The 22185-nt window shown below is 43.7% G+C and overlaps 2 protein-coding genes across 7 annotated transcripts; both read left to right on the forward strand.

Annotated features, from left to right (window-relative positions):
- The first annotated feature begins 509 nt into the window (after nt 1-509).
- On the forward strand, nt 510-14983 carry SLC2A11 (solute carrier family 2 member 11). Of its 5 annotated transcripts, none has more exons than XM_017814021.1 (12): nt 523-910; nt 2305-2403; nt 2952-3112; nt 4510-4634; nt 5323-5452; nt 5626-5774; nt 6434-6621; nt 6902-7071; nt 7504-7606; nt 7738-7813; nt 8790-8917; nt 9537-10978. In XM_017814021.1, the coding sequence occupies exons 1-12, from the start codon at nt 890-892 to the stop codon at nt 9735-9737; spliced, it is 1551 nt and encodes a 516-aa protein (XP_017669510.1). In that variant the 5' UTR covers nt 523-889; the 3' UTR covers nt 9738-10978. The 5 variants fall into 5 exon arrangements, with proteins under 5 accessions (XP_017669514.1, XP_017669512.1, XP_017669510.1 ...); XM_017814022.1 differs by having other exon boundaries at nt 527-910; nt 6902-7012; nt 7505-7606; XM_017814025.1 differs by lacking the exons at nt 8790-8917; nt 9537-10978 and adding an exon at nt 14973-14983 and having other exon boundaries at nt 510-910; nt 7738-7869.
- LOC108496884 (solute carrier family 2, facilitated glucose transporter member 11-like) lies at nt 12900-21077 on the forward strand. Of its 2 annotated transcripts, XM_017814033.1 has the most exons (12): nt 12900-13097; nt 13206-13304; nt 14184-14344; nt 14814-14938; nt 15808-15937; nt 16743-16891; nt 17703-17890; nt 18195-18305; nt 18605-18706; nt 19061-19136; nt 19473-19600; nt 19733-21077. In XM_017814033.1, the coding sequence occupies exons 2-12, from the start codon at nt 13209-13211 to the stop codon at nt 19937-19939; spliced, it is 1473 nt and encodes a 490-aa protein (XP_017669522.1). In that variant the 5' UTR covers nt 12900-13097; nt 13206-13208; the 3' UTR covers nt 19940-21077. The 2 variants fall into 2 exon arrangements, with proteins under 2 accessions (XP_017669522.1, XP_017669521.1); XM_017814032.1 differs by having other exon boundaries at nt 12900-13304.
- Nucleotides 21078-22185: the final 1108 nt, after the last annotated feature.

Consider the following 22185-nt stretch of genomic DNA (forward strand, 5'->3'; position numbering starts at 1 on the left):
AATATCATGGTTATTCCTAAAGGCCAGGTATTCTGTGAAGCAGTAGCTTTGATGTTACTGCTGGCAGTGCAATATGCCTCCATCTCCACTGGGCCCATCTCTAGGATTCATAAGGTTGCACCATTTCTCACTGCCAGGGAGTGCCTTTCATATTTCATAGAGAGCAGCAAGGCTGTCCTTGCTGTTACTGCTGCCTTGCTGTCTTCTGTACATGGCAGGATCTAGTGCTGTCAGTGTGGCTGTCTGCTCTGTGCCAGGCTGCAGGGAGGGGACAGGACCACAGCCTTCTGTGCATCACTCACAGCCTTGTCAGCAACCCCTGGATTGACTGCATGGCACCAGGACACGGACAGAACGGCAGTGAAAGGCCCTGGATAACAAGGATTTGAAAGGTTTGGGCTTCATTTATTCCTGTCACTGGCAGGACCAAGGTTTGTCTTTCAGATCTTAGATTGTGTTCCAGGGCAAATACAGTCAGAAAAAGAAAAACTTGTAGTTCACTTCTGCTTTGATCACAATCAGACAAGTGATACTGGGCAACTGTGCCAGATGCTCTGAGAGGGAATCTATGCAAACCACACTGGCCTTCAAGAGGATATAGACAGCTCTGGATCTTGGAGAATCATTTTCCCAAATTGTCTTTCAACAGTTCTTACTTTTCCCCAGAATGTGCTACGAACAAAATTAATTGAACTGTCTTGCTAATGAACATGCAGCCCTGTTTTGAGAATGTAAATCAGCTGGCAAAACACCTGCCAAGTCAAGTGTCTTATCCTAACGTAATGGGTGACTAAATACACATTCCTATGCTGGAGATTTAAATAATCCTTTAGAGCACTGCTGAGAGTACCAGAGGCTTTGGCAGACAGAGGAAAACCTACGAAAGAGGATGAACAAGCTGCAGAGACTGGTAAAACATCTATTTTACTATTATTGCTGACAGATTATTTTTTTTTAATTTGAATTTTTATGAAGCTGTGTAAGTACTATCAGGTTCTCATAGAACTATTTTCCAACTCATCACAGTCCTTGGGATAAAACTGACAGACTAATGGCTCTCCTGGCAGCTGCACACCATCGCTGTGGCTGAGAAAATAGTGCAGAAGCCGGGTGTTAAGGAAGGCTTGGGAAGGTCACTCTATAAATACAGTTCAGCTCTGAGCACAGAACTGTTTGGTGGGTCCTGGAGGAAGAAACAAACCATTTTCCTTTAGCTCATGGCCACAAAAGAGCTCTGTGGTACAGGACCTGTAGGGGATGTACTCTATAATGAAAGCAGGGAAATGAGCAGGAGGAGTGGTAGAGTCCTAGGCATTGTGAGTTAAAAAGAGAAGTGTGCTATTATTGTAGGGAGAGGAAATCTCTCTCACCTGGAGAACTAGAATAACTAGGAAGAGCAGAGATATCAGGAGCACAATCCTTAGCTCAGGTCTCAGTAACAAGACAGGGAAGTGGTGCAGCCACAAAAAGTGCAAAGTGAAACGTAGCTGCTTCTAATGGGGACAGGAGAGAGCTCAGCCTCTTCTTGCTGCAGGGCTGGAACAGTCTGGCTTTATTTTTGTCCTGGGAGAACGTCCTGTCTCAGGCTGGTATGGAAGTTATTTACAAGAAAAGACTTTTGAGAAAAGGAAAAATCTAAGATTATTTGAATTTGTGGTTTTAGAACTATTGCAAGACTAGACCAAACTTTCCTTTCCTTTGGTAAAGGGCTCTGTAAGAAGAAAATGAGCAGGTAGAGCAGAAAGAGCTCCCCAGCGTTGGGTTATCCAAGTTCTCGGGGTCAATGGGGTCATATTCACGTAGCAAAACACAATCTGGCCTGAGGTGCCCTGCAGTGGGTGGCTAACAGCCAAGCCTGAGCATGGGCTCTTCATGTTACACTAGAGCTTTCCCACTGGGAGGGGTTTTGGAGCAGGGGGCTGGCAAAGGCCATCTTGGCCCTGGGCCACTCAGAACTGGAGGTGTCAGACTAAAGGCCAGGGACCCCCAAGGTGCTCAGAGTGGTCTTGAGACATGGGACAGTGTTCCCAGTGCAAGGACACCCTCAGGGCACAGCTTGCCTGTCACAGGATTTCACCTATAGATGGGGAAACTTAAGGCACAGGCACAAAACAGCACTCTATTTTAATCTAAAATATGTGTTGTTATTATTATGAAAAGGTAGAAGAAATAGCATGCCAATGTATCACAAATGCACTGGATATACATGGCCATAAGAAAAATCTCCCAGCTCAAAGTGTGAATTTTGTGGGGTCATTTTATTCTGTGCAAGGAAGCCATCCGTTTTCTGTCCCTCTTCTTCAGCTTCAGAACAAGATCCTGATCCTGACAATATGTGCTGCTGGGATTGGAGGCACTTTCCAATACGGTTACAACATCTCCATCATCAATGCTCCAGCTTCAGTAAGTACTGCTAGTCCCAAAGTACACCTGCCCGAGGGCCTCCTCCCAGGACAGACCCTTCCTTGGTGGCTCTGTTGGACAGTGATGTGCCATTGCTGGTGCTGAGGGACAGAAGGGAAAGATGTGTTGTTCCCTCTGTACAATTCACATCTGGGGTACAGGACTTTGCTGTCAAGAGCCAACTTTGAGCAGGATGTAGTGTCGCAAGAACTTATTCAAAATCTTTGTCTCAACTCCTTTAGCAAATGTAATTCTAAAATTTTCTAACTTGCACCCTTTGAAACTGATTTTTGCCCCTATATTCAAAGTTAGACCCATGAAATTAATTTTTAAATTATCCAAGGTAGCTACATACAGATAGGAACCAACTGCAACTTTTCAACGGCAACAATTTTACACTCTAAACTCTGTTAAAAACTCATCTGGAATTGGAAGGGATTGGAGGCATAAACACAGAATAAATAGATATATTAATAAGGAAGACTTTATATTTCTCAGTGTCTTTCATCTCTATGTGGTGGTTGTGCTGCCCTGTCCCTCTCCCTCAGTACATCCAGACGTTCATGAACACGACCTGGCTGGAGCGCACGGGCGTTCCCCTGGAGAGCAACGTGATCCTGCTGCTCTGGTCCTTCACTGTCTCTGCATATCCCCTGGGAGGCCTCACTGGGGCTGTGGTTGCTGGTCCCATGGCCATCATGTTGGGAAGGTAAGAGGGTGCTGGAGTTTAATTTGAGCTTTGCAGCTTCCATTACTCTGAGAGGAATTGGGAGCCCTACAGCACAACGCTCACTGCAGTTAAAAATAATGAAAACATGTTTTCTATCACGGACCAGTCTGCCTTAAACATTCTGAGTTGGCAGGGAGCATATTCTGACATGACAGTATTTCATATCTCAAAACCCAATGGGGAACATTTTTGTCCCCCAAATCACCTTCTCATCATATTCTAGCCCAGCTGAGGTGCTACAAGGATTTCACCTCACCTCCGTACCACAGTAGCCACCTACATCATCACCATCATTTTTGTGCCAGTTTTCTGCCATCCTTTTAAATAGGAAATCATAATGGGTCAGACCAGGTATTTTTCTTTAAAATAAACTGTGGGGATTGGTAGGAATGACACTGGAAAAATAGAGGGTGGTTGTGCATCCCAGGTCCTCCTGTCTCACAGGTCACTTTTTGTCTGATATATTTTAGGAAGTATTCATTAAATTCCCACAATTGGAGGGTTTTTTCTCTGCTCTGGAGTCTCTAAAAAGTATTTGTCCTACCTCATCTATCTTTCATACACAACCCTGTCCCCAGTTCTTTTCAAAAAAAAAAAAAAAACACTTGGTGTTGCTAACATAAACTAATAGGTAGTCAGATTTTCCTTCCCTCTCTCTCGATCCCAAAATTTTCCTCTATGTGCTATGACTTTGCTTTGTTCCTCTGGTATGATGAAGCAGGCACCACTGTGAAGGACTGTCTCCTATGGCTTACTTATTTCATGGTTATGAATATCTGGAAAGGATACAACTTTTTTATCCAATTAAAATTTTAGAGACTTCACCCTGTACTGCTTTGGAATAAAATCATATCCCATCGTAAATAAGATTAAAAAAGACTGACTGGCAAGGCAGTGAGCTGGGACTAGAGAGAATTATTGGCTGTTATGGGTCAGTAGAGCTCTCTCTTTTTTTTTCCTGGTTTTCAACAGAAATTTCTCCTGGGACACATGAAAACTTTCTGTGAAAGCTTCACAACTCTCATGCTATTACATGAAAAATACCTGTTTCAACAAATTAGCATTTTCAGACCGCAATGCACACAGCTTACTGAAGGAATACTCCTCTCCATTCAAATGGAAACTGCGTGTGAGCAGGAGAGCCCTGAATTTGGGCACCCTCATGGTGCCCTCAGCGTGCCCAAAGGCAGCGCTGCAGGGACACCTTGTGGCACACAGACACCCCATGTAGGGCTTCGGGTACTCGGGTGTTCTGTGGTGGGGCTGAGCCCACCTTGAGCTTCCAGGCGTGGCAGGTGGGATCTGCAACGTGAGATGTTTTATTTGATAACTAAACCTGACACACCAGTGCTCACAACTGTCTTTTCTCTTGGAAGGAAGATGTCCCTGCTGCTGAACAATGTCTTTGTGATCATAGCTGCAGCCTTGTCAGGATTCAGCCGAATGGCAAAATCCTTTGAAATGATTATGCTCAGCAGATTTTTTACTGGCATGAATGCAGGTATGGCAACACGAGAAACATAGCAGGACAAAGGGGATGACAGGTAACAATTAGAAATAGAAGATATTCAAATAGAACCCTATGCGAGATATGAAACCAATTAGTCCTCCAGGCTGACCAGACACATGTAAGTGAATTAAGAAGTTGTATATACAGATTTTATATTTTGCTTCTGAGGCCTTTTTTTGAAAAAACATACATAGGCAGAGGTTTTGTGTATTACATGTATCTGTGTGCACAGGGAGAATCTGAGCTTAAAATTGATCCCTGTCTGCTTGTAAGAATATCAGTCCCTCACCAGCATGAGCACCAACATTAAAGCTCTTGTAGAAGTTTATCCAAGGAAATAATGATTAAGTGTCTTAAAGTATGATCAAAATGGGGAAGTAAAGGGAAGCCATGCTTACTACCTTGAATTTGGTGCTGAAAAGACCAGAGACGGAGGCCCTGACAAGTTTCAGTTTCGTTACCCACTAGTACTGATGAGTCCGGAAATGGGTGTTTAGCAGCCTATGCGAAGAATAGCCGTGCGACTGAAGGTTTGGGGAAATAATGAGCACTGGCAGAGGGGTCATTGCATAGCCCACGGCAGAAGAGTGCAGCTGGCAACCTCCAGAGGTGGCTGACTGCATTTATCCTTGTCTTCTCCACCCACGAGCTGAGGTCACTGTTTGTCTGCCTTGCCCAGGTGTGAGCATGAACATTCAGCCCATGTATTTGGCGGAAAGTGCCCCAAAGAAGCTGAGAGGAGCTGTGGCCTTGACCTCTGCATCGTTTACAGCCCTGGGGTTGGTGCTGGGACAGGTGGTTGGACTCAGGTAATGTAAAGCAAAAAGCCCGCTTATTAAATCTTTCTTTTTTTTTTTCTCTTTACTACCCCTTTCTTTCCATTCATTTTCAGTGCCCTCGTGCAGCAGAGGGTGCTGGGCTTTTGCCAGGTTGTTAAACGTACTGTGATAATTTAGTTTGTTTGGTTTATTTTTTCTTCTAGGGAGCTCCTAGGCAGGGAGGAGAGCTGGCCATTCCTTTTAGCAAGCAATGTGGTACCTGCCCTGATCCAGCTCACAGCTCTGCCTTGGTTTCCTGAAAGCCCCAGATACCTCTTGATTGACCGTGGAGACAAAGAATCCTGCATCTCTGGTGAGTTTAGGATGGCTTGGCTCCTCAGTGAGCATTTGAAATCTACCCACTGGGTAGATTGCATATCCTTAACATACTTAATTATGTATGTTGTAAATATCACTTCCTCCTTCCAAACTAAAGAACATCCTATAATCTTAAATATATTTGACCTATTGAAGTAATTGAAAGACATCTGACATCTTCCTACAAAAGACTTTTTTCCTACGATAGGAGGGTCAAAATGTGAGACTTGTGTTCGCAGTGGCAAATATGTTTTGTAACTATGAAGAGAAGTAAATGCTAGTTGAAGAGCTCGGGATCAAATCTGAAGCCAATTCATATTAAAGGATTTGCTCAGATTTGTGGCATACAAATCCTCATATGAGAAGTGGCTGGAATTACTTTCTGGGAAATATGTGCTGTGTACCAAGAACATCTTAATTGCCTGCAATTCCCAGGGAAGTCACTTGAGATCTGAGTCAGAAGCACAGTTGCTGAAATGGCACTGGTGGGTTATCAAACAATGTGGAGGGATTTGCACTCCCTTTCCCCCAAATCCTTCAAGTGGCTGCACCACAACTGGCCATCTCTGTGAAGGTAACAGCGTGATCACAGACTCTGCAGAATGACAAACCAAATGTAAGGCTCGGGGGTAAGAGGTTCCCTTGTCCTTGCAGCACTGCAGAAGCTCAGAGGCACCAGTGACCTGAGTGCAGAGCTGGAAGAGATGCTGGCTGAACAGGCTGCTGTTAAAGGTCAGAGAGCAAAGAACCCGTGGGAGCTCTTCCAAAATCCATCTCTGAGGTGGCAGCTGGTGAGCATCGTTGTGCTGAGCAGCGCCATGCAGCTCTGCGGGAACGACTCGGTAAGAGCCTGATACAGGAGCCACAGCAGTGCTTTGTCATGGGATGTGGGTGAGAGCTCTTGGGTTTAACATCCTGTCTGCTGGAAAAGAACAAACAGTGGTCTTCCTGCCTGTGGAGACCTCAGTACACCTGTGCATTATGGAAAGATTCAGAAAGGTGCTGTCAAAATCACCTGTGTGACAGCACATTAGTCACTCTCTGTGTGGTCCTTCAGGAAGAACAATGGGATGTATTTTCAGATGTCTTCTCTTACTGCTCTCTCCTCTCTTCTCTCCACAGATGTATTCTTATGCAGCTTATGTGTTCCAAGAGGCTGGAATTCCTCGGGACAAAATCCCATATGTTGTAATCGGTACAGGAAGCTGTGAACTGATCACGTCTGTCACCTGTGTGAGACTCTTAATGCACTCTGCTGACACGCAACCTCTGGTGACAGTGTGGAGGCTCTTAATAGCTAATTTTGGATTGACATGTCTTTTCATGCCAAGAAAGCCCTCTAAGCACAGCAGCCAGGCCATTTGTCAGCACCCACAGCCAGACAGGTTAACGCAGAATTATTTGGTCTGACATTGCATCATCATCACTGTCTAAAATCTCTAAAAAGTGTAACTTTCATGCTTTGTGTCCATATGGATAGTGGCAGAGTTTAGGCTGCAGCTGGGACATTCTCTTGTCTCCTCAACACCCTTCTTGCCTGATTCCTGCCACCAGGCCTTTCCTTTGAAATTTCTTTTTTTTTTTTTTGCTAAGAAGCAGACAACATCCTTAAAGTAGCTGTAGAGTGAACTAGGCACAGAGTATTGAAATGGGAAGAGGAAGCAGGCAGGAACTATAAACACGGGTCAAATATCTTGCTGTATTTCACTGTGTTACTTTGTGCAGAACATGATTATAGACTATGCTGGTCAGAGGCCGCTGCTGCTGGGGGGCTACATCTTCATGGCAGGATGGGCCATTGTCTTCATGGTCGCTCTGAGCCAGCAGGTAGCAAACTTTACTTAATTTTTTAAAGTGGAATGGAGTTGGGCTTTGCATTTTATATGACTGGGGTGTTCAGTGGTGGCAAATAAGTGTAAGTGCCCTCACTGGTTTTCCGTTGGTCTCTGTGGCTGTAGACTCAGATTAGCTGGATGCCTTATCTCAGCATGGCCTGCATTTTCGCCTATATCCTGAGCTTTGGAATCGGACCAGGTCAGTTCCCTCAGTGTTTTCACTGAAACTTTTGGGTACTGCAGGGGCTTGGAGATGTGTGCAAGCAGCCTATGGAAACTCTCAGACCCTCTTTAGCCACAGCACGCTCAAAGGAACGAGGCAGTTTCTGCCAGCAGTGTTCAGCTGTTTCTCAGGGGCTTGCATTGCATGCCCCTGGAAGTCAGTGTTGAGTAGGGTCATTCTGTGCCCTCCTCTATGCTGTTCCTCCTCACAGCCATCTTGGCTGTAAGGCCAAGGCACCTGGGGGTGATTCTTGTGTTAAACAGATGGCAAGGTTTTGATTTGCTGCTCAGTCCATTAGGGCTGCAAACCAGCATTTCTGATGCTTCACTTTAACCCAAGAGATTGGTGGTTACATAATTTGATTATTTACTTGCAGATACCTGGAAGGAAGATTTCCACATCTATTTGTTATCCTACTAACATGCATTTCCTTGTCAGAATCCATTAGTTTCTGTGGTTGTGGGGGCAACACACAGACTGTCTGTGTGTGGATGTTTGGTTGGTGTGGGAGTAGATGTGAAACTCTGTTTGCTTACACGAGTTTGAAGGAAGGCAGGTAAGAATAGAATCAAGCTGCTAGTGTCACAAACCACACAAGTTGGCAACAATTTCTTGTCCTACAGTGCCATGGGGCTGAATTAATTATAAGCCTTTCTCACGGTTTGGTCCTGGTAAGAATAATGTGGATTACAAAACTTTTCCTGGCAGTTCATTCTAACATGAGAAAGTTTGAATAATTAGCCAGGCCTTAATATTTAACCTAAAAATTCCCCTCTGCAGTTAACCTCTATTACCACTTCTTCTGGCATTGCTGACTAGTGAGAATAATTTGCTGAATAATAATTTACTGTTCTCTTATACTTAAAGGTGTGTTTTCTTGTTAAGATGTGTTCTCTTGTTTTTAATGTCGTGTCAACAATATTATTAACTTTCTTGCCATTTCTTTTCCCAGCTGGTGTAACAGGAGTTCTGCCCACAGAGATTTTTGATCAGATGTCCCGGCCAGCTGCTTACATGATCTGTGGCTCCCTGCTCTGGTTCAATCTGTTTCTGGTTGGAACAGCCTTTCCATTCATCGTGGTGCGTTCCAAAGGCAAAGCAATCACCTGCAGCTCTTTAGTGCTCTTTACAAGAAAGAAGCTCTGGTAGTGACCAGGAAAAGAGAATATTGCAAGCAGCAGCATAGCACTGCTGTGAAAGTATCTTTATGAGAAAAGTGGTCAGAACTCCTCTAAACCAAACTTCCTCCATGTTCCCTATGGTGAATTCTGATTTGAGGTTGGGAGAAGACTAATTTGGGGCATGGATGACCAATATTCCTCCTCTGTCCTCAGCTGCGAACAGCTGGGACTAAAGATGTGATGCAATTTCCTTTGGCCAGACCCTGGCACCATTTCCTAAGGTGATTTCTGAAGTGAAAGGGAGCAGAATATACATTCCTGTCTTATTTCCTACTGAGGGTTCCTATTCTATATAATTATATATAGAGAAAAAGACATTTTGAAATACTATTCTTGCTATCTCAAATCTCCCTACCTCTGCTGGGGAGCTATTGCCTCCAGGCATGTGAGACCCTCACCAGGGTGCAGAGAAATATCCCCTTGGCTGACCTTAGTCCATGCAGCAACAGGGATTAGTGGCCTATTTGTCACCACACAGAATGTCACCAACACTGTCTTGTTTTTTTCCTCCTCCTCAGAAAAGTCTAGCACATTTCTGCTACATCCCATTCCTTGTGGTCTGTGTCTGCACTGCACTCTACGTTGGATTTTTCCTTCCTGAGACAAAGGGAAAGTCCTTCCTGGAAATCTCGGAGGAGTTCAAGAAACGGAACTTCAAAACTAAGACCCGTGCGGGTTTCTACAAAGGCCCTGAAGAGATCAAAACCACCACACTGTAGCAGAAGAAAAGAAGATGGTACCTGGGGGAGTGCTGCAGTGAATTCAGCAGTGGCTGTGTTCCCTTGCAGGGACACCAAGAGAAAAGTAGGGTTAGGGACAATACAATACTCTTAGGTCCTTAAGTTCACCTTGAAAACACATGCTTGAACTGATAAATAGAAACAGAAGTTTGATAATCTGTTCTCAGTTTTTAGTACTGAGTAACACATGCATATTTTAGAATCCAGTGACAGAATGATGCCTTGTTCTCTTATCATCAAAGAACACCATGTAATGCTTGAGCAAATTTCCTCAGAATTTCTCCTCTACCCAAACAGTAATTTCCATCTCAGAAGCCTTTCTTTCCTTGCCCCTGAATCTGGGCTCTCTAACACAGAAATTAATGCGATTAAATTCTGTTTTCAGACACCAGATGAAATTTTCAGTACCTTGTCTTGGTGCTCCCGTTGTTTCTGTTATTAAGTGATTTCAAATAGACCCCTACTTGTTGAGCAATAGTGAGCAGTTAATTATTTTCAGCTATAAAAGCATGTGACAGATGGATTAAGAAGAAAGCTTCTAGTACTTGCTAAGTGGCTTATTATACAACAGACTTTTGGGCATTGTTTTGCAGAATATTTATTCTGGACTGGTTTTCTTCGTGGCTTGTTTGTTGTCTTCCAGTCCTATATTGTAAAGCACAGGTTCCCCAGTCCAGTTTGTACTGCTCTCACAGACACTGCTGGTGCAGCCTGTAGGGTTTTGTGCCTGTGCTCTGCTAATGGTAAGTGTGGTGAGGAGCTCGTGTGCAGCAGCTTATTTTGGGTGTGGAGATTTAGATCACACCTGGACACTCTCTGCAGCATGTTCTTCTTGTCTCCACAGAGCACACTGAAAAAGACCCAGATGTGATAGTGATTGCTTTTAGTTAACCTGGTACAGAAGAGGGCAACACTCCTCATTTAATATGGCCTTTCACTTTGTTCATATGACAGTCACAGCACTGCTGATGGTTGCAGCAAAGAACACATACATTTTCAAAGGAAGTTGCTAAAGTTTCTCTCAGTGTATTTTTTTACTGCATTTTTTGGGAAATACAGAACTTTTGAATGACAAGACTGTAAATGTTTCCAGAGTGTATTACTGTCATTGCTGGGCATGTGTGGAGCAGCAGATCTATTTCTCAGAAGTGGAGTCTGTGCAAGAACTCTCTTTCACTACCTAAAGTTTATAACATACAAAAAATAAAGAGTAAACTTTTGTTCCTTTGTGGTTGCTGCTGTTTTAGAAGTCATCAATATACAGACATTGTCAAGAGCAGGTATCTCTGCTCTTGGAAAACACTGAGGTTTTGAAGTATGCAGGATTTTGAGAGAAGACAATCAAGAGCAGGACTCCCTGGAGCTGGGAACTGAAGAGATACTTTTCATTTCTATAGTTTGAACAGGGCAGTGAGGGGCAGATGGAAAGAGTAAAACACACAGTCGAAGCAAAAAGTGACAGTACCCTTCTGGTGGTGGCAAAATACTCTGTCAGTCCTTTGGTAAGGACCAGAGGAAGGAAAGAAGACAGAAGTGAAGCAGAGAAGACAAGGCAATAGTGAGGAAGCAGGGATGGACTGAAGAGACTCCCTGGGCAGAGGGAGAGGCCTGGCACACACCGCTGGGACATACAGGTCAGAGAAGAGAGAAGCCCTCCAGTGTCCAGAGGTCCTCACCTTGGCCACCACCGTGGCTACTCCCATGAGTCAGCACTGTACTTTTCCCCAGAGCCCTGGCAGGCCAGAGACCATCTGCACCCATCAATATGAAACATGCCTGTTCAGAAATCATACAGTTAATTGACTCCCTGAGTTTCAGAGCCAGTCCTGTGAGTACATAGGGCAGAAAACACTAATTCAAACTTCCTGAAATCAGGAGTCTTTAGACTGATTAAGCAAATGCAAACAGTGGTTACATTTCAGTTGGTCTAATTTGTTAAATTTTAATTGAAGCATTTAACAAGTTGGTTGATTGATACTGAATTCAAACACCTTTGACTGAAAAGATATATGACACTTGTTCAGATTTTCTTATCATGTGAAGTGTTAAACAAAAACACGTTGAAAAGTGATCCTCAGAGACTCATTATGGTTCATATTACAGTTTGCAAATCAAGTAATCATGCACTGTTGGATTTGTTAATAACTATCAACACCAGAGAAAAATAGTTACTGCTGCTGTCCTCAAACACTGCTCTTCTTCACAAGCTACCTCTCACTTCAAACCCAGTTGGGGCTGGGATTCTTCCAGGCACCAAAGACATGCAGCATCCTGGCCTGTGGAATTGCCAAGTGCAGCCTCTCACCAGAAGATGGAATTCCCCCCTAAGCTCTTTGAATAACTTGTAAAAGCCTTTTAACAGAACCAGCTTGGAGACTGCTAGATAAAGAGGCCTTTTGAGAATTATGGATAAAAGTAAAGATGTAATTTATTTATTTTGAAGTCAGGATTTAAAATTGAGATTCAACTTTCTTAGCATCTGACATATATTATAGGGACACAGACTTGAACTTTCAGGCAATGACCTTTACTCTTAAAGAGTCAACTGATCCCACAATTCAAGAGTTGGATGCACAGGCAGAGTCAGGTTTGGCCAAGTCAGGCTTCAGAAGGCTTTGCTGTATTGAGGCTCAAGGTAGCAGTCAGGAACTTTTCCTTTAAATGTGATAACTGATTACCCAGCCTATGACTTGGGGAGTCCAGACCGGTCCAGTACAGTTTGTGCCAGTCTCTGGACTTTGGCTTCCATGAGTGCTTTTTTTGATGCCCACTCAAGCAATGGCATTCACCTGAGCAGAAATCAGCTTGTAAATATTTGGCAGGGATTGTTTGAATGTGACCTGTTCTAGAGACAGAGGTGCAGCATCACGCCTTCATCGCTGGCCAGAATATCCCTAGGACAGTCAGGAACAGGAGGAGTGGGAGAGGTTGAGGTGTGCATTTATTGCAGTCCTTTATTCTTAAGCTTCCTGTCAGATAGTTCTAAGAAAGGGTGAATAAACCATGAAACCAGGAATGCCCTTCAATCCCCAAATGTTTATCCAGTCTCAGCCAAGTCACAGAGCAAAATATTCACTTAGGTGAGATAACAAGTGGGAAAGGAGGAGAGGAAAGGACAAATAGATGGAATTGTTGACGGCGCGCTTGCACATTGCACCATGCTCCCACAACCATGACAGTGCAGATTGAGATGGCCAAAGCTGAAGGCAGAAGCACTGAAGTGTGTAACTGGGTTCCAGGAAACAGCTGTGAGCTTTGTCTCTCCTCAGATTCCTCACTGTCCTGTGCTTTAGTAGCTGTGGTTTCCTAGTGCTGGCTCCTTGGTCTCGGAGGAGGCAGGTGTGTGGCATTGCTCAAACTGTTAGAGCTCCTGAGGAAAACACAGGACATTGGGGGCATGTCTGAATAGCTCTACCAGCTTTGTTTGCTGCTTTTATTTCCTGCCAGAAAATGAGCTACAACCTCTTTCTGCTGCCTTTTGTCCTGGGCATTGGTGGAGGTTTCCAGTATGGGTTGCAGGTCTCCATTATCAATTCTCCTGCTGAGGTAAGCGTGGAGAGCTCCAAGAGTGAGCTACTAGCATGGATTTCACTGTTCTCACTGCCTCTATATGCAATCACTAACTTTTTAAATTCTGCTCTCAAACCTAGACCTCTGGTTTCTTAGTTCTAAGAGTAGCTACTATTGCTCTTGTGTTTCATGGGGTTTTAATTCTATCTAATGTGGCAGACCTGGGAAAGGGGAGGATGAATGATATCCATAAAGTCAGCCATTTTCCCCTTGCTGAGTTGAATTGCTCATAGGGCATTCTTCTCTTTTCAGTGCTCAGGGGCCTCTTGTACATGTGCTTGGCCACACACACTGTGTCTAAGTGACTGTAAGGTGCAATAGGACAGGGCAGGACTGTAGCTCTAGAGCTGAGTTCAGCACTGATACCTGCAGCTGGAAAAGGAAAATTAGGGAAGGTGTTTGTCATCCTGTTTGTCATCCTGAATGGTACCAAGGACACTGAGCTCATACTATCACTACATTGTGAACCCTCACCAAGAATGAGGGTGCCATGGAGGTTGTGAACAGCAGGCCAGAGAGACCTCACAACAGACCACGTCAAGGGACAAAATCTGCTCTCACTTGAGTCAGTTGAAGTCAAACCTGGATTTCACTCAGGGCATCAGTTGCAGCAGGTGGACAAGAGAGACAGACACACAAGCAGGAATGGTGGGAAAGATCAGGTAGCAAAACCATCAGGTTTTAGAAACAGAAGACCAACCTGCCATGCAAAATTGCCACTGATTTCATCAGGGCTAAGATTTCAACCAAGAAATAGAAATGTATCAAAAAGGCCAGTAGGAGAATTAAAAAAGAGACACAATTATGCAAAAAGCATGTTGACTGAGTCCTTGGGTTTCTACTTTTCTTTTCAAGTACATCAAGAGTTTCATCCGTGAGACCTGGCTGAAGAGATACGGCTCCACTCCCAGTGAGGACATGATCACTCTGATGTGGTCCTTCATTGTGTCCATTTACAGCATCGGGGGGCTCCTGGGCTCCTCCTCTACCGGATACTTGGCTGTTAGATTTGGAAGGTAGGAATAGTGATTACATTAGTCCTTCTATTTACACCCACAACTGCAAAAATAAGTGACCATGTCTTGGGAGAAACACTGCCTGTAAAGTAGCACTGTGAGCAGCCCAGGGCTGCTTCCAATGAAGGATCAGTACAAAATCACACTCTCTCCCTTATAAAGTCCAAAGTGAATCCAGGCCGGGGAAATCAAACAAGGAGTGCATGCATTTTAAAGTGAATATCACAGACAATCACTCACAAAGCTTGTTCTTCAGTGTAGATATTGGCTCCACTAGAGGGGTCAAAAGCTTGAACTAACTTATCAGTCTGTGACAGTTTTCCCATTCCCTTTTCCCATTTACTTCACTGCAGCTGATCTCAGAAGCTGGCACAGAGTCTGTAACCATGGTACAATTCGTGTCACTTCTGTCAGGTGTGAATGACACATGGACAATATTTATGCTCACAGTAATTTAAGTGAATTCCAGGAAAAAGGCCATGCTCCTTGCCAACATCCCTGCTCTGCTGAGTGCAGCTCTGATGGTGCTCAGCCGGCTGTGTGGGTCTTTTGAGATGATCATCGCTGGAAGGTTTTCTGCTGGACTGTGTGCAGGTAAATTAACATTCCTACTTATGGCATTAAATAGTTGGAAGAGCAGTGACTCAGGGTCACGAGGATTTATCAGTACACAGACCACAGATTTTTACTAAACCCTGAAGAGGACATGATTGCTTATTTTTAATTAAATAAGAAACCACAAACATAATTAAATTAGTAATGTCTAACATCTCCATTTCTCTTTCTTCTATCTTTACATCCAATCCCTATAAAAGGTACCGCCTTTTGAAAAAGCCAAAACATGCAATATTTCAGGGGAACCTGCTCGCTCAATAAAGAGCTGACCTCTGTTGTTCCTGTTGTTTCTCACTGTGGCTGATGTTGCCCTCCATATTACAGACAAGGGAATGGTTTTCAAACTGGGCAATTCTAATTTCCAAATGGTTACATTCTCCCAGTGTTTTCAACCCCTGAGAAGTTGGATAAAGATAATACTAACCAGCAAAAAAAAAAATTGAGAGAGGATAAATATTAATTAATTCATTCACTGAAATGCAAATGGAATGTATAGAATTTGTTAACTTCTTGGTTTCAAGCACAAAATAAGGCACATATCATCCTGAATAAACACTGAAATACATCATCTGAGACTAAAGGGAGTAACTACAGTCCTGTATATGTGGCTGTAGGAAATGATATAAGAGAAGGCCAGCCTGCTGAAGGACAGAATTCCTAGTGAAATATTTAGCAAAGACACGAGGCCACAGTACAGGGCACGTGCTTCATGTCGGGCAGACACATACTCAGCACAGTTATAAAGGTGTCTCAAAGCCAACCCCTTTAGGCTTTGACCATAATGGTCCCCTCCAAAACACCACACCCTTGTGGGTTTGCTTTGCCCTAACAGTCCTTTGTCACTGCAGGTTTATCTCTGAATATCCATCTCATGTATTCTGGGGAATGTGCCCCACGGAAGCTCCGTGGGCTGATTGCCATAACAGCTTCTACGGCCGTTGCCTTTGGAAAATTCGTAGGATTTGCTCTGGGTCTCAGGTAAGAGGGTCTGAAATAGACAATTTATTCTGTTATTAAAATACATGTATATATCAATGCAAGCCCATGGATAGGCAAATCAGCAACTGTTTTCAGACATGTTTGCAGGGTAGTCAGACTGAATTAGCCCAAATTCCTGACTTTAGTGAATGGGAAACAGAAATCATACAAAATATTTAATCCTGAAGAATAAAGTTCCTTCCTAGCAGACGCAGATCAAAATACAAGTAATAAAAACCTTGAACATATTTCAGTGGGTTTGAAAGGAATCAATCTTTTTATGAACAGACCTTTGCTTTCTATTTTTTTCGGAAGGAGCGGGGAATATCAGATTCATCCAAAATGAATCTGCACACAAATGTGCAGATGTGAAAATGTGCACAAACTGGCATCAGTACCAGGCTGATGACCCATAGGTCTTTCCCTAATTGTAACATGGGCCTCTTTGGATCAGAAGCTGAGGGATCAGCCCCTGCAAGTTCTTCCTTCAGCATCTGTGCTGGGACACTGTTGGTCCCTGCGGGCCCTCAGCCGCTGCAGGAGGATGCAGGTGGCCTTGCTGCACTTGCCTCTGAGCAGCAGGAGCCAACACTGGGTAACTCATGGGCTGCAGGCAATGGCCCTCTGCTCTGCCCTTCCCCCTCCTGTTGAGATTTTAATTTTTCTGGGCTGAGAAATGCTGGAGACCCTTGGGAGGAGCTGCTGTGACACGCAGCAGGGCCGAGGGATAACCCTGTGTCTGTGTGTGCTCACATGGCCAGCACACGATTCCTCAGCCTCTCTCACTCTGCTGGTTTTGTTTCAGAGAAGTTCTTGGAGCAGAGGCTCTCTGGCCTGTTCTCTTGGCAGCCAATGCAGTTCCTGCCCTCATTCAGCTTCTCACCCTCCCCTTCTTCCCAGACTCTCCCCGCTACCTCCTCATTGAGAAAAAGGACAAGGAGGCATGCATTAAAGGTAAGGAAATGGGTCACAAAGCATTCATTTTAGAAGAAAGTGGAAAACACAGTAAAGCCTCATATGAGCCTGAAAGAGAGGTACAGGTGGGAAAAAGACTCTTGGTCTTTTGGCTCTGAAACAATCTTCAGCTTTAATGAAGATCAGCCTCTTCTCTTTGAATGTTAGTGCTTTTTTGGCACCAGTATTTCCCTTACTCTCTGCCAGGGTCCTCTGAGGGATGTGATCATACAGAGCTTGTATTTCCAACAATACAGATTCTGCCCTGAACAGTCAGGGTGTGGACATGGTACCTTCTGGCTCTGTGTAAGAAAGGGAGGCTCTCTATTGTCATGCCATATCCATAAGCATTCCAGTTTTTCAGTAACCCTAACAGCAAATCCTAACAGAAACAGAGAAACAGCCATTCTGGGGTTTAACTATCAAAAGCAAGAACTCCTTGGATGTAGAAATACTGTTTTATATGTAGGAATCATTTTACCTTGTCTGTGTTTTGGAGTGTGTACTAGAGCAGCACCTCTAGCAGGAGGGTATCTGGGGAAGGATTGGTAAGAATTTAAATGTGGGTTACATTGAAAGGCTATAGGCAGCTATTGGCCAAAGGTGAGGTCATGATTAGGATGTGTGGGTAAAAATAGATAGCAATGATCTGAATTTGTGTCTAATCTGAACCCAGATCTCTAGGAAGTTCCTACAATAAAAGAGCCTGAAGTTCAGGTAAGACACTCTGCAAAACAGGAAATAATCCTCAGAATTCAGGTCTGTGCTGGTGGGCTTGGACCAGAAGTAACCTCTCCTCTTCTCCTTCCAGCTGTGGAGCAGCTCTGGGGGGATGGAGACCACATGGCCGAAATAAATGACATGATATCAGAGGAAGAAGCCATCCGTGGGGAGAAGGCCAAGGGTCTTTGTGACCTGCTCCGTGACAAAGCCGTGCGTTGGCAGCTCATCACTCTGTTCCTCGTGGCCTCGTGCTCACATTTCAATGGGGGCATTGTGGTATGTGCTCTGCTCTGCTCTGCTCTCTGCACTGCTCACAGGCTCTTGCAAAAGTGAGCTCTGCAACGAGTTGTGAAATGCTGACTGAAACAGTGGCTGTAAGGAGGGATCTGTTGTTACTGTTCATTACAATCCTTTCCCATGGAAGTTTGGTACCTAAGTTGATAACTGCAAGTGTCATCTGAAGGTATTCTATGGATTACCCTGTTATGATAAGAGAATGCAAGGGGATCAAAACTTATTTCTTGTCAAAAAACCCTCAGACATTAGTGTAAACATGAGCAAAAATTTCTATTCTTTCCAGGTTTACTTTTATGCATACAATATCTTCATAAAAGCTGGAATCCCCCCTGATCAAATCCACTATGTCTCGCTGGGGCTTGGGACCACCGAGATCCTCTCCACAGCTGTGTGTGTAAGTGGCTTTTCAGCTGAATTTTGTTCTGCTGTAATGTGTGGTTCATTTTAATCTTTAGAAATGCTGTAAGCGGAGCTTCAGGAATAAAATTTTTGCAACAAATCAACCACAGAACCAATCATACAAAATCATCTCCACACACCCTGAAAATATGGGCATTTATATTCAATTTCTGGGAAGAGGGGAGAGTCTTTCTCTCAAAATCATGACCCAGGGATGGCAGCTACTGGAGCAGCTCAGCAGTGCCTGCCTTAGGTCTGTCCTTTGGAGCTGGCAGCGTGTCCTTCTGGTTGCAGGGTATCCTCATTGAGCGTGCAGGGAGGAAGACACTGCTGTGGAAAAACTACACGGTGATGACCCTGGCTTTAGGGCTCCTCACAGTCACGCTCTTCCTACAGGTAAGACCCCACTGATGCATTAAAACTATGTCCTGTCTTCATGTGTTATTGTGCAGCAGATATCATACTATTTCCGTTCCCCAAAATAATTTTTTAGCCCAAGTAGAAGTGTTTTTGGGCCTAACCATCATATTAACAGAGGTCTGTTCCCAGCCGTGTACATACAGATTAAAGACAATAGACTTATACAACCAAGAACTCTGCCAAGACTATCTCCTCATGAAATTTCTGGAAGTAAAATAATTAGATTTATATTTAACACTGCTGTACTTAGCAGTTGTGAATGTTTCTAATGGAGCTAGATAAACAAAATCTTAATTTCTGATTTTATTTGCTTTTCATTTCCTACCACAGGATTCCTTTTTCTGGGTACCATACTGCTCTGTTGCACTTGTCTTTATTTTCATCCTGAGCTTTGGCGTTGGGCCAGGTTGGTATTTTCTGCTGGAATGGTTTCAGGTACTCGTTCCTTCCTCACTGCAGCCTTTAGGAGAGGTGCCAGGCATAGCTACTCCACAGTTAGCATGGACCCCATCCCTACTCCTGATTCAGTGCAGGTGCAGATGTTTCCCTCCATACTGCAGTAGGAGGTAAAACTTAATTTCCTATTGCATTCCTACATCCTTCCTTCTCAAGAGCCAGGCAGCACCTCAAACACTTCCAGGTCATTTAAAGCCATAAACCTATGCAACAATATGAAGTGTAAGGTACAGAAGCATCTTGCAAAATTTCTAAGTTTCCTTCTTTTCTTCAATATTTTTTTCAGGTGGTGTGTTATGCTCCTTGATCACAGAAATTTTTATTCAGTCATACAGAGCAGCTGCTGTTGTTTTTAATGGTCTTGTAAGCTGGATCCAACTCTTCATCCTTGGACTTGTCTTCCCTTTCATTGTGGTAAGCAAAGTAGGGTGTTTTTGTCCCTGACCAAGTTCTATAGTAAATACAAAACCAAAAACTCTATATCATAAGAGAAAGAAATAGAGATAAATTCTTATGAACATATTTTGTCTCTTTCTTTTCCTGTAGGAAGGCCTTGGTAATTTCTGTTTCCTCATTTTCCTGACATACTGTCTGACCGTGGCTGTCTTTGTCTTCCTGGTGATGCCAGAACCCAAAGGAAAGACCATGCTGCAGATCCTGGAGGAGTTCAACCGCCTGAACTACCGCGGAAAGAAGAGACAGACAGTCCTACAGCAGAGTAACTGCTCGGTGATGACTGTCACTAGACTTTAACAACAAACCCTCCCCTTCATATTTTGCTCTTTTATTACTGTAGTGCCCAGAAGCCTCATTAAGCAATAGAGAATCTGCTGCTCCACAAAGAGCACAAGTGTGTATTTTAAAAATAATCACCCGCAGTGCAGGGTGCAGGATGAACTTGGTCGTTCTCTCCAACTCCTGAAACATGAGCTGAATTAATTCCTCTGCAGAAAAAAAATTGAACACAATATATAAAGAAATTTTGTCAGTCCCTCCAAGTTAGCAGTTGGTAAACTGAAAACATAGGATCTGCTATTCTTCTTGGCAAAACCAGGACTCCACAGTTGGGGAACATGAGTCTGGAAGGTCCAGAGATACAGCAGGTTTGCAAAGGTGAGAGCAAAAGAAGACAAAGCTTGGGTGTTGAAATTATCTGCTGTTAACAAGTCAGTGTTGATGAGCTTTCCCAGACAAGAAGCTTCAGTCCAGAGGAAAGGAAGTGTTTAGCTCTTTAATGCAGTGGAAGAAGAGCACCTTGCCTATCAGTAGACAGAATCAATATGCACCGTTTCTGCCTTTTCAACTGGAAAAAAATCCCCAGGGATATGTGAGCACTGAAAGAAAGCACGAGCAAAGAAAGCAGAGCTGCAGGGAATCATGAGTGGGCAAAGCCACAGTGAGCAGGTTCTCCTTCTTGATTGTGCAGTGTGTCTTCAGCCTGGAGAACACTGGGTTTCAATGGGATTGACTCCTGAGAGTAACTGGTACCAGTGAGACAAGAGAGAGTGGTGCCTCTCCTGGAGAACCCAATCTATATGTGAGTGTCTGCTTCTCTCTCCAGGTGTCTGAATACTCCACATTTTCGTTATAAAACATGGTCAAAAAGGCTTCACTTTTTGTAGTCATTGCTATATGACATGACACATTTTTGGTCTTCTTCATGCTTTGCAATTTACTGATAAAGAAATAAAAAGCACTGACTAGGAAAACACACCCTATTGATCATGCCTGGATTTGGTTTTCATTAAATAAAGAGTCAGGGACAGAGGAGAGCCCATCTTTTGGGACTGTGTTATTGGGGTCAAGGAACATTGTGTCTGTCTTTTCTGGAAATGAGATCTTCACTACTGACTGATGCAGGTGCCACACAATAAAGTTTGCAAAAGGACTTCAATACTGAGCAGCAGTTTCTTTCACAGCCCTAAGGCTCCTGCTATTTTATCTTCACACTATTCTCTAGCAGTGTTTGTAGCAGTGCCAAAAGCTAATACCAGGAGCAGAGGACTTCCCCAGTACAACCATCCTTCCTATGACAATCATCATAGTACCAAAAAAGCTAGATAAAGTCTATAGTTTCAAGGCTTGAGGTTATGGATTGCACAGTACCACATTAAGAACCAACATACATTCCTTCTTCTGGTCAAAAATGCAGGGGAGAAAAAAAAAAGAGAAGAAACATTTAAACTATTTGAAAAAGAATCAGGTAAGACCTTGATTATTTTAAAAGTCTTTATTTGGTCTGGACTTTCTAAACCTTACTGGTTCCCAGTGAAGAAGTTTTTACAGTCTTATGAGACAATAAAAACTCATTTCCTTCTACATGTTTTTCTACAGGGTGATCTTGTCCAACATGCCTTACTTTTTCTCTCCTACTAGTAAATACTGTCCACAAGAGGGAAGTGTGGTAAATCATTAGCACTGCCATAAACTAGCATGGATTGGGAATAAAGGTTAAAGAAGTATTTGTGGATCTGCCAGGTAGGATCCAGGATCACACAAGTGCTACACAGGGCATCTTTGAAGACAAAATTCCCTCCAAGCCAAGGGTATTGAGTGAGCTCCAGATTGGGTCTGGAATACATTTCTTGTAGTGTTCAAATCCTAGGTGAAAAAATTTGTACTATCCTCTTTTTTAGGAAAATAAATAAGAACTGTACTAAGCATCTAAGGCTTTCTTTTCCCGTAGTACAGCACTGAATGAAAGTGTGAGGCCAGATGAAAATGAGAGAGCAGTATGAGTACTCTACGAGAGACACAGACAACAGCAGGAAGAGGAACAGGGCTCTGCAGGGATGTTAAAATCTGGCCACAGTGTTTGAAAATCTCTCCAGAAAGACCCAGAACTGCCATTTGTGTCCTTCCTTCCTTCCAGTAGACAAGCTTGCCATCCTCAGCTCAAAGAAAAAATCCTCCTTCTCCCTCTAGTTCATCAAAGCTCATCATCTCCCCTGCCCACAGTCCCTCTCTGAGGTGCCTGAAAAGGGGTTTGCTCTGAGTCT

The sequence above is a fragment of the Lepidothrix coronata genome, unplaced genomic scaffold (genome assembly GCF_001604755.1).
Source record: "Lepidothrix coronata isolate B3197 unplaced genomic scaffold, Lepidothrix_coronata-1.0 Scaffold44, whole genome shotgun sequence".
NCBI classification, from domain to species: Eukaryota; Metazoa; Chordata; class Aves; order Passeriformes; family Pipridae; genus Lepidothrix; species Lepidothrix coronata.

Excerpts from the sequence above, each read along its gene's own strand:
- SLC2A11 (XM_017814021.1), top strand. The coding sequence starts at position 890 with ATGAACAAGCTGCAGAGACTG. Across the intron at positions 7,607-7,737 it reads TGGTCGCTCTGAGCCAGCAG|ACTCAGATTAGCTGGATGCC; the intron begins GTAGCAAACTTT and ends CTGTGGCTGTAG. Across the intron at positions 7,814-8,789 it reads GAGCTTTGGAATCGGACCAG|CTGGTGTAACAGGAGTTCTG; the intron begins GTCAGTTCCCTC and ends TTCTTTTCCCAG.
- LOC108496884 (XM_017814032.1), top strand. The coding sequence starts at position 13,209 with ATGAGCTACAACCTCTTTCTGCTGCCTTTTGTCCTGGGCATTGGTGGA. Across the intron at positions 13,305-14,183 it reads TTATCAATTCTCCTGCTGAG|TACATCAAGAGTTTCATCCG; the intron begins GTAAGCGTGGAG and ends TTTCTTTTCAAG. Across the intron at positions 18,707-19,060 it reads CAGTCACGCTCTTCCTACAG|GATTCCTTTTTCTGGGTACC; the intron begins GTAAGACCCCAC and ends TTCCTACCACAG.